At 37.8% G+C, this 11,942-nt stretch overlaps 1 protein-coding gene across 2 annotated transcripts in view; it reads right to left on the bottom strand.

Moving 5' to 3' along the window:
• LOC114031524 (regulator of G-protein signaling 17) overlaps nt 1–11,379 on the bottom strand; it is a 57,724-nt gene extending 46,345 nt beyond the window's left edge. For both annotated transcript variants that reach the window (XM_027846649.1, XM_027846648.1), the window contains exon 1: nt 11,241–11,379. In XM_027846649.1, coding sequence (XP_027702450.1) covers nt 11,241–11,359 — 119 coding nt within the window. In that variant the 5' untranslated portion in view covers nt 11,360–11,379. The remainder of the gene's footprint in view (nt 1–11,240) is intronic.
• Between the last annotated feature and the right edge of the window lie 563 nt (nt 11,380–11,942).

Below are 11,942 nucleotides of genomic sequence, written 5' to 3' on the forward strand. Positions count from 1 at the left end.
CACCAATCCAGATGGAATACTTATGTTTGAAAAGGGGGGTGAGGGTAGAGAGCAAGGATCTCATTTTCTCTGCTGTGCCAAGGCATACAGGGTTCTGGCAGTAGCTACCAAGCTGACAAGGCTTGGAGTGTAGTTCTGGCTATAGACTGTGTATCTGGCATCCCAACACCAGCCTGAGTGGGGATGGGCTTTTTGCCAGAAGGCTGGTCACAGGGTAAGGAAATATTTTTTTGGCAAAAGATCTCAGGAAACTGTCTATTAGGGCATCGAGGGCTTGAGATGGCCTCTGTGAAAGGAGTGCCCACATTGATGAAATCAAGATTCCTTAAAGTATTAAGTGTATATGGTTATTGGTAGCTGAGAATGGGAGTGTGTGGGGAGGAGGTTAGGAGGACTGGAGTGAGCTGTTGACAGGAATATTCACTCTCATTATTCAGCAGTTGTTTAAGAGCCAGTGTCTATTGCTTGGGGACAAAAAAGAAAGACAAGGCCCCTGCCCTTCAATCTAAATTCTAGTTAGGAAGTCAAGTTATACAAGCATGAAATAACTACAGAGTAAAAGCAAGAGCATTGTGTGTATAATTTATACACATAAGTAAGCCTGAAGGATGGACTGCAGTGAAACTTTAATCAGAAGGCAGACAGCTATAACCCAAGAGATGAATTCAGTGAAAGGGAAATGATCAATCAACAAGCATTTATTAAGTGTTTGCTATGTTCTAGGCACTGTGCTAGCAACTAGAGATAAAAACAAAGGATGAACAATCCCTACTCTCAAAAGACAGCTAAGTTGAGGGGTTAGTCTCACTGGTTGAAGTTAACCATCCATAAAACACATAAATGAAGATGTCTGGTTTTTTTTAAACTAAATTTTATTTTTTCAATTAATAAGCATTTATTTTATCTTGCTCCTACCTCGCTCTCCATCCCCGCCCAAAAACAAACAAATAAATAAAACACCTATAAAAAATTGCATACTCAATCAAAAGAAACTCCTACATTGGTCACGTCCAAAAATTTGTGTTTCAGAATACTACCTACCTCCTAACAGAGAAGAATAATTGACTACTATTTCTTCTTGGTCAGGAGGAGGGTAGCATCCTTTATCATTTGTCCTCAGGAATCAGGGTTGGTTTTTGAATTTTATCATTATTAAGTCTTTCAAAGTTGTTAATTTTTACAATGTTTTTGTTATAGTATAAATTGTTCCCCTTATTCTGTTCACTTAACTCTGCATCAGTTCATAACATGGCTTCCCAGGTTTCTCTAAAAAACTATCCTCTTCATTGTTTCTTATAACACAATAGTGTTCCATTACATTCATAAACCATAATTTGTTCAGCCATTCCCCAATCGATGAGTATCCGCTAAGTTTATAGTTATTTGTTGTTGAGTTGTTTCAGTTGTATACAACTCTTCATGACCCCTTTTGGGGTTTTCCTGGCAAAGATACTGGAGTGATTTGCCATTTCCTTCTCCAGATTATTTTTTGAGGAACTAGGCAAACAGGGTTAAGTGACTTGCCCAGGGTCACACAGCCAGTAAGAATCTGAAGCCAGATTTGAACTCATGAAGATGAGTCTTCCTGACTCCAGGCACAACACTCTATCCACTATACCACCTAGCTGCCATTTATAATTCTTTGCCACCAGAAAAAGAGCTGCTACACACACACACACACACTCTTTTCCTCTTTATTTGAGCTCTTTGGAATACAAGGTTAGTAATAATATTGCTAGGTCAAAGGGTATGTAAAACTTAGTAACTCCTTGGGCATAATTTCAAATTGCTTTCCAGAATGAATGTATCAATTCACAGCTCCACCAACAGTGCATTAATGTGCCTATTTTCCCTGAAGCCCCATTGGCACCCTAGGTTACAATTATCATATGTTTAGAATTATATAAAGCTAGAGCTGGAGGAATGCATAAATTATACAGAATTTAGGTCCAGAAAAAGGAAACAAGTTGCCCAAGATCCTGCAGTTTGCTGTTGGCAGAGCCAGAATTTGAAGCCAGGTCTTTTAACATTTTTTTCAATGCTTTGCCTATTGTCAGTCAACAAGTATTTATTAAGCCCCTACTATGTGCTGGGCACTGGGGATGTGAAGGATGAAATAAGTGCAAACAAAAAGCACTTATGGTTATCATGTAGAAAAGGGGGATGAGGAAGGTAAAAAGGTTTTGGTGTTCAACATATTTGAAGAAGGAAACAATTTGAATATGTGGTCAGCTTACTAAATATGTACCCTAATGTAAGTCAATAAATTCTTTTCTGGTCCAGATTAGTTTCATGTAATTTTATACATTCTGAAGCAACCTGACAAATATTAGTTTATGCTAGTTGCTAATTAAAAAAAAAGTATAAACTATAATGTAGTTAGAGATACATGCACAAATAATACCCTTAATTTAAGAGTTTTGTAAGAGTAGACACTGACTTCAGTGGTAAATATCACAATCCCTGCCATGAAGGCACTAAGATCATCTTACTGTCATTCTGTAGGATAATTCAGAAAAGGGATTTAAAAGGAAAAAGAAGTAATCTTTAGATGATACTCCTTAAAAAAAAGATGTGTACATGTGGCATGTCTCTAATGAGGCACACAGCAGTCACCTTCTATTTGAACAGATCAAAATTGAACAGAGGTAATTTTGTAAGACGTAAGATGTAAGATGTAGGAACTGAAGTACTTCACTTAATGGTCATCCTTCTAGGGATGAGCCCCTGTGAACTTTACTAGGTGACTTCTCAGTTGACAAATATATAACTCTTCACTAGCTCTAAACTCAAGAGTCTTTCTAGTTTTATAGAACCTGACAAGTTCTACTCAGCTGGCATAACCTTTGAAAATGTATAGTCAGGGGGCAGCTAGGTGGCGCAGTGGATAGAGCTCTGGCCTTGGAGTCAGGAGGACTTGAGTTCAAATCTGACCTCAGACACTTGACACTTAATAACTGTGTGACCCTGAGCAAGTCACTTAACCCCAAATGCCTCACCAAAAAAGCAAAAAAAAAAAAAAAAGAAAGAAAGAAAAAGTACGACTCAGTCAATAAGTCAGTTAACAAGTGTTCATTCAGTGTTTACTATAAGCCAGGTCAGGAAGGCTCATCTTCCATAAGGTCAAATCTGACCTCAAATACTTACTAGCTGTGTGACCCTGAGTAAGTCACTTAACCTTGTTTGCCTCAGTTTCCTAATCTATAAAATGAGCTCGAAATGGTGAACCACTCCAGTATCTTTGCCAAGAAAACCGCAAAGAGTCAGACATGACTGAAACCAATTGAACAACAACAATAAGCCAGGTAATGTGCTAAGTGTTGAGGATACAAAGAAAGGTAAAAGATGGTTCCTGCTCTCAAGGAGCTTACAGTCTATTTGGGGAGACATATGCAAACAACTATGTACAATATATACAAGATAAATTAGAAATAATCAACAGAGAGAAGGCACTAAAATTAAGGAATACTGGGAAAGCTCTCTTGTAAAAAGTAGGGCTTCAGCTGAGACTTGAAGGAAGCCAGGGAAGTCAGGTGGCAGAAATGAGGGACATAAATCCAGGATCAAGGGATGGTCAGTGAAAATGCTGGAGTCTGCAGAGGGAATCTCTTGTGGGAACAACAGCAAGGAGGCCAGTGTTACTGGATCTCAGAGTATGTGAAAGGTGTAAGTTGTAAAAGACTGGAAAGATGGAAATGGGGGTCTGGCTATGAAAGGCTGTAAATACCCAACAGAGGGTTTTCTATGTGATCCTGGAGGTGATTTGGAAACATTGGAGTTTATTTAATATGGAGAATGACATAATCAAACCTGTGGTTTCAAAAAGATCACTCTGACAAGAGAGAAGATGTATTGAAATGGGAGAAGGATAAGGCAAGAAGACCAACCAGGAGGGTATTGCAATAGTCCAGGAATAAAGTAGCCGCAATGTTAGAGGAGAAAAGAGCCCTTATGCAAGAGATATCACAAAGGTAAAATGGACAAGACTTGGCAACAGATTGGAAATGTGGGGTGAGAGGGTGTGAGAATTTCAGAAGGATGCCTAAAGTTTGTGAGCCTGAGTGACTGGGAGGATGGTGATACCCAACACAGTAATAGGAAAGAGGAAGAAAGAAGGTCTTAAAGTGAAACTAATGGGTTCTGTTGTGGACATATTGAGTTTAAGATGTCTACAGGAAACCAGTTTGTTGGAGTTGTGAGTCTGGAGGTTAGAAGAGAGCTAGATTTAAATATCATTGGCATAAAGATGATAATTAAATCTATGGGAGTTGATGAGATCACCAATTGAATTGAGGGAGGGAGAAAAGAAGAGAGCCCAGTAAAGAGCCCTGGGGGACATCTACTGTTAGCAAGTGGGACCTGGATGAAGATCCAACAAAGGAGAGGAGAAGAGGTCAGACAAGTATATGGAGAACCAGGATAATGTATGGAAAACCTAGAAAGAAAAGAAAATGAAGGAAAAGAGAGCAATTGACCGTATGAAAGGCTGTTGAAGGATAAAAACTGAGAAAAAACCATTAGATTTGGAAAATAAGAGCTCATTGATAACTTTGGATACAGCAGTTTCAACTGGATGATAAGGTCAGAAGCCAGACTATAGAGAGTTTAGAAGAGAGTGAAAGGAAAGGAAATGGAGGCATCAGTTGTAGACAGCCTTCTCAAAGACTTTAGCCACCATAGGGAAAAGAGAGATATGATATGATAGCTAATTGTGATGCATGGATCAAGTCACCTCTCCTGTATGCTCTAAGGTATCAAAGTAGGATTTCAATGAAGTATTTATTTACAAAAGTATCAAAAGTCTACAGAATTAATCAGGATATACTGAAGAAAAATACCTTTGTTTTGACAGGATGGGAATTCAAAAATTTCCATTCATTATAAGGGATCCTTATGTCAATCCAATTATAATTACAGTGCAGAAGATTAAAAAAAAAAGACCTTAATTAAACTTTATATGAAAGGAGCCATAAAAGACCTTCACAGTAAGTGTTTAAATGAACTGATTTATTCAATGGGGCCTCACAACTAATGGATGATTCACCTTGTGTGTATGAGACAGTTATTTCCAGGGAGTAGCGTCTTCATCACAGAAGCAGACATGGATTTTCCATTTTTTTTTTCCTTTTTGGGGATTATCCTTTGACTTTTAAAAGTATGCAACTTATTATTTCCATTGCCAGAGAGCCAAAGTATCACAGCTCAGAGGACAAAATAGAACGCTACTTTGGCACTGTTTTGCATTATAGTCTGCTGTTAAAAATTGGACTCTGAAAAATGGAGGTGGGGGTGCCTAACAAAGGGCACATTTATGAAGTGTACAAAATTTACTTAGACAGATCTGCCATGTGGTCTGGGAACTTGATGAATAAATGTGTCCAAAGGGAAGACAATTTTAGCTTTCGGAGGGCAGGCTGATTTACTAAATACAGTCCATGACAAATCTTCTCTGAGATGAATGAAGACTTGAATGCAACATGACAGATCTTATAAGTGTGGACACCCACTGGTGCCTGTTAGAGTACACGAATGTATATACACAAAGCTATATTTGGCTCACGAGTTAATGTTATTGAAAAGTTAAAAAAAATAGTTTATATCAAACATGAAATATGAAAAAGTCACTCATTATTTTTAAAGTGACAATTCAAGAGAGATGGGAACATCTCCCTTGATGGAAAATTAAGAATTTCTAAAATCTGGAGGCTTTCTTCCTGAACTAACCTGTATTCTGAGATCTTTAGATTGAAATGTTGATGTTATTTTATTTTTTTTTTTTTGGTGAAGCAATTGGAGTTAAGTGACTTACCCAGGGTCACAAAGATAGTAAGTGTCAAGTGCCTGAAGCTAAATTTGAACTCAGGTCCTCCTGACTCCAAGGCTGGAACTCTATCCACTGCGCCACCTAACTGCCACTGAAATGTTGATGTTATTAACTTGGAACACACCTCTGACCCCAAACTGAGCACTTTCTTTCACTGCCCCTTCGTGGCTTTGATTTCATATATTCATCCAGTGATCTTCTGATTTAATTTGGTTTCCCAATCAAGGAGAACTTCCCTATTAGAAAGCGTTATTTCATATATATTTATTATTATTATTATTAAATTGGTTTTCTGATACGAACTAAGTTTAGAATAATTTGGGCAGACTAAAGCAATTTGCTCAGGGCCTTCTTATCATCACTACTACATCCTTTCTGGTAACACATGACAATCATGATTCCAGATCTATGGAGCTAAGAGATCAAACCCAGATATGCAGAGGTAAACGTACTCTAGAAGTCCTTCCTTTCAGTATACTTCTTTTCACTCCCACCCCCCAATCCCCACTGATTTACTGTAGCAGATAAGTTAGAGATGAAATGGGATAAGATGCTGTAAACAGGTACCTAGGCAAATCAGCACAGAATCTAGAACAATTGAGGTTTAGCTTAATGGAAATCAAGCTTAATACGTAATTTTAAAATTCTGTTTTCTTGAATTCTGTTGGACACATTTGATCTCTGTAGTTGTAACAACTGTCAGTGGTCTAATTTGTCCCAGCTATACATAGGAATGGACTAATTGAAATAACAGGGTTGAGATGAGTCTGAAACTCCTATCAAACCAACTTGCCCTAAGAAGAAGAAGGAAGCAATTATAGGGACAATCTAATTCATTAATCTCAGATATACCATTATAGACTAGGCCTTCAAATGGATAAATCTCTTTGGTGATCAGAAATACTTCAGTGATGGTTTGCCTTGAGGAAGTGAAAAGGCAGAACCCCATCTGCTGAATCATAGAGGTAAGAGTTAATAGGGTCCCTTGAAACCATCTAATCCAGAACCTTAATTTTACAGATGAGGAAACTGAGTCCCTGATAGGTAAATTGATTAGCCCATACAGCAAGTGAATAGCAGACTCAATACTTGACCCAGGTTTCCTTTGTCCCTGTTATTAGGGGAAGTAGGTGATTTGGTCTGAGGCCTAGGGAGTGACGTTCTTGAGAGAGTAAACCAGGGTAAGTATTAGAGCATTTGTAAAGCGTACCCTCTTCACCCACTTCCACCTTAGTCAATTTTGTCTCCACAGGAAAACTGAGTTGAGTTTCAATAGCTAAAGACATATTCTTCAAGCCTGATAATATCAAAAGCAATAGCAAAAATAGAAGAAGGACTTGGGTAGAAATGGAAGACTCAAGGCATGCAATATAGGGGAAATGCAAATTTGGGGATTAAATTTTGATCAAGACAAAAAATATCTTTCCTCACCCCACAACCCATTGGTATATAAGGCTGATATAACATGTTTGTATTTATTAGCAGGATTTCTCTAACACTGTATTTCCTTAAAAGGAAATAAAATCCACTAAATGACAACTACTTGTCTTCATAAATGACAATTACTTCATAATCTGAATCCTAACTTTTTTGAGTCCCTAAAATTGCATTTTTTCATTGTTTCTTTTTGTTCTGATCCTTTGACCTAGCCTGGAAAATTTGAAGAACATTTCTCTTTTTAAAGTCAGGAATACTTTTAATGAAACAGTTTTTCCCAGTCAGATTTTAAAAGTAGTGTTATTTTAAAAAATATGAGTAAGAACTGTTTTCATTTACAATAAGTTGCCTTATTCTTTATTTGGTAAATGTTGAAAGATACATTTGGCTTAGGCCATCTTTTCCCTTTCCCTTGCCCTCTTTGTTGCTTGTGCTATAAACTTCCTAGATACTACCATGCACATAAGAATTTATTAATTTTTGTAATATAAATTGGGCCAGGGCAGGGAGACGTAAATACTCTTCTTCTCTACCAGATTCATTGGCATAAATGTTATTTCTGGCAATGTTTCTGTAGCACACATTTCTTGACTTCACACGAAGAAAGTATGAATCAACTTGGCTCAGTATCTGTAAGGAATATTGCAGGGGGTATTGTTGTATGGCGTGCACACTCACTAGCACTTTTTAGGGCATAAATGTCCATTTTCTGGATTTTTTGCTAGTAGCTTAGAAGAATGCAAAGGCTCCAAAAATTCCTGACTTACTCCCAGGAATAAATTATGTGTACGATAAAATATCTGATGTATCCCTAATCTTCTTTGAATATGAATAACACAGTCCTCACCAAATATGTGCCAACTGTATACAATCTGGAGACTATTTCTTGACTTTGAATCAAGATATCAGTCATATGGTTAGAAAATCTGCCTGCATTAAGTAGGAGGTTGGCCCAAATGACATTTAAGGTCTCTCCTAACTTTATGAAACTATGGTTCTAAGTACAAACTTGCTCTAGTTTTAAGTACTTACACCCTCAGAAAAAACTAAAACTTTTTGTGTTTTGGTAGATTTGTCTTGGAAAGTTACAAAATCGAATTTGGGCAGAAAAGTAAGATAGTCTATTGGCCACTGAAATAAATTACTCTGGCATATGGCATTGGGCAGAAAATGAGAAATGTGAGCATAATTCTTGTCCTTACATGATTATTACTTAAGTAACAGTTCACATTTATATAATGCTTTAAATTTTGCAGAGTGATTTGTACATGCTATCTCATTAATCTCACAACAGCCCTGTGAAATATGTATTAACTATCATCCCCATTTTACAGATGAAGAAACTGAGGCTCAAAGAGGTCACTCTCAGGGTCCCACTGCTAGTAGGTGTCAGAGACAGGATTCAAACTCAGCTCTGCCTGATTCTAACAGCTTATTTTTTGTACTTCAATGTCTCTTATGAGCTATAACAATAAAAATATTAGCTATAATTATTCTTATCTAGAATTCTGAAAAAAATGTCTTTCCCTCCTGTTATTATTTCTGTAAGTTACAAATAAATCCATCACAACATAGTCTTAGCCTTGTGACACAGGAATATATGAATACCAGGCATTCCTGGTCAGTCCCCTTTAAAGAAATACTATTTTTGTGATCTAAAATTGGAAATAATCCATAAAATGTTCCACTGAGGTATAGAAGATCAGGTAAAATTTACCCCTTTTTACTAGAAATAAATAATTATAGTGAGTGTTTCTATCCACTCTTAAAATTTATTTTCCTTAAACCTGAAGCAGTCAGAGATTAAGTGTCGAGGATAAATAAATTAGACACCACCCCCTCCCCGCATTTCCCTCTCAATCAAACATTTGGGAAGTATGTAAAGCACATTTGGAAATCACATAAAATTGTTTGGATTGGCACAAAGATGCCATTGAGAATAATGAAGCAGTCATTTTGTAGACCAGGCTAGTGCTTTGTCCTCATCCAGAAATGGCTATCAGTCACCAAATCTACTTTTCTTTACATATTACAATGTCACCTGCAACTGAACGCAAAACCTCCATAATTGTCAATAAACCACAGAGATACTCCTTCAGACCATGTTAATCACATAAAATTTAAGATGACTTCCAAGCATCTGGAACCTTCTTACAGATCTCAAACATAATCAAAGCGGTCCAAAGAAATCACAGTTCAGGTTCCAAAATTTGGTCTTTGATCCTAGAGATCTTGGGTAAATTAATTAGAGAACCTCCTGAAGACTTCGTAATAAAGTCATTACTCCAGGGAAGATCCATTCAGTCCACATCCCTCTGAGGATTTCAACTGAGAAAATGAAAATTCTTATTTCAACTCCGAAATCCTCTCACTCACCTGAAGGTGATTTAGACTTCTGAAGCTAAAACAGAAGGGTAGAGGAGTTTGGAGTCAGAAGACTTGCATTCAAATTAGAACCCTGTTACCTATTACCAATGACACCTGACAAACTGCTTTACTCCTCTATGCTCCAGTCACCTCAGCTGTAGAATGAGAAGGTAGAGTGGACTGGGTGAAGCGTTAAGGTCCCTTCCATCTCCATATCTATGATTGACAGAGATGGTTGCATCATAGACTTTTAGAGTTAGAACTTAGGGAGGATTTAGCCTTATCTTTTTAATGTGCAAATCAGGGAACTAAAACCAAAAGATATTTATAGCCAGGTAGTAGGACTCACACATTGGAACCTAGGCTCCTAGACCCCTCCTCCAACGCTCATTAGGTTTTCCTGGCCTACCTATCTTGCCTTAGCCTACATCCAGGACTGTTCTGGTGCCAGCTTGAATCCACTCTCAAGTCCTTTGTTAAATTTTCAGCAAGAGCATTTTACACTCTGAAAACCAGCAAACGCTAGAAATCAGGGCATGATTTATTTTTGTTTTGCTGATTGTCTAGACAAGAAAGTGATTGAAAAAATATTAATAATTCAGATTGAACTTAAAAGTATGTTGGGTGTAAATTTTTTCTGGAGAGAAAATTGTTTTACTAGCACATATCTGTCTACGTACCAACCAATCTACTCTTAAGGAACGCCTTAGCTTGCACTGTAATCCTAGGTACACACTTAAAAATTAAACACGCAGTCGCTGGAATTAGTGTTAGCTAGGAGGCACTGAATTGTTAGGGAATAATTCTCTTCACGGTACCTGTGGCCTGGAAGAAGAGTTCAAGTACTTCTAAGTATATGTGCCTTTCTCCTACTACGTAGTTCGTACTCTTGGTGCATCATTAAGCATTTATTTTGGATTGCTTATTTGAAAGCTCAAGCTCTGTCTTATCCTGGAACTTCCCTCAGCGCCTTCTTGCCCCTGAAACACTGCCGTGAAAACTTGCCATGCCCACGCCCTTCTCTTCTGGTGAATTCCTCCTAGTGTCTCTACTTGGGGGAGGGGCTTCATTCCTCTCCATACTGTGCTTTTCCCAGGAGTAAATATCAAGCCTTCCCACCCCCCTCTACCCCTTTTCAGTTTCCTTCTGTGTATTATCTTCCTCCATTAGAGTGGAAGCTTCTTGAGATTCCGGATTGTCTTTCTTTTTGCTTACTTTTGTTTCCCCAGCACAGTGCCTGGCACACAGTGAGTGCTTAATAAATGCTGGATGCCTGCCTAATCGTTAGACATCTCATCCATTTCTTTCAGAAGCATAGCTAAGTAAAAAAGAACAGATTTTCCTTCCCCCTACACTCAGATGAATTTTACATTCTCAGATGAGGAAAGCTAGAATTTCTGTAGTTTTTACGTAGCACGTTAAACTGAGGGTAGCGCTATCTTTATTAATTATTTGTGAAAAAGAAACATCTTCCCTTTCATTTAATGTGCTTTGGGGAGCTGGAGAGATTAGAGATGTATCAGAGGGACAGTTTCTGTGAGTCCAGAAACTGGTCTGTTCTCTCGTTATTTACCTAGCTTCAATATGCTATCGAAGAGATAATGTAACATACCAGGAACAGCTGCAGCAACAGCACCAACAAAAGCAACATGTGTTGTTGGGCCTCTGGTTTCCAGGTGCTTGAGACATAGCAGATGTTCCTTCATTTTGGGACTGCTGCCTTTTTCTCATTTCAGCTCCTTTGGTACCCAAGTGGCTGCAAGAACAGAGACAGAAGAGAGGGACAGAATTACGGTGGAGTGAAATTAGATGTGTGGTTTGATGCAGGATTGAAGAAACTATGCCCCTCAAGCTGCAAATGAAATGCAGCTTTCAAAGCAAGGATCCTCAGATCATTTCATCAGGAATATTCCAGAAATGTGGGGTCCCATATCCGTGGCTCAAGAAATAATAAAGTAGCTGCAGTGATAAGGCAAATGAGATAAGACATGGAATTCTTCCACTTCCTTCTTTGCTCAATAATGATAAAACCTTTATGAAAGATTTTAAATAAATTTTGGGAGTCTGTCTTCTCTGTTTCTTCACTGATGATGTCTGTGGTAGGGTTAATAGCCAACGGCTCTTTGTTTTTCCAACATATTGCTCAAGGCAAAATTGCAGAAGACAAAGATAATCTTAGAAAATAACAACGATTAGAATTTGTATTGCACCTATTATGTGCCAGGTAGTGTGCTAAGTGTTTTGCAAATATTTTATCTTTGTATTGAGCTACTGTTATCTCTATTTTATAATTGAGGAAACTCAGGCAAACAGA

Source organism: Vombatus ursinus, unplaced genomic scaffold, assembly GCF_900497805.2.
Source record: "Vombatus ursinus unplaced genomic scaffold, bare-nosed wombat genome assembly UNPS02015175.1, whole genome shotgun sequence".
Classification (NCBI taxonomy): domain Eukaryota; kingdom Metazoa; phylum Chordata; class Mammalia; order Diprotodontia; family Vombatidae; genus Vombatus; species Vombatus ursinus.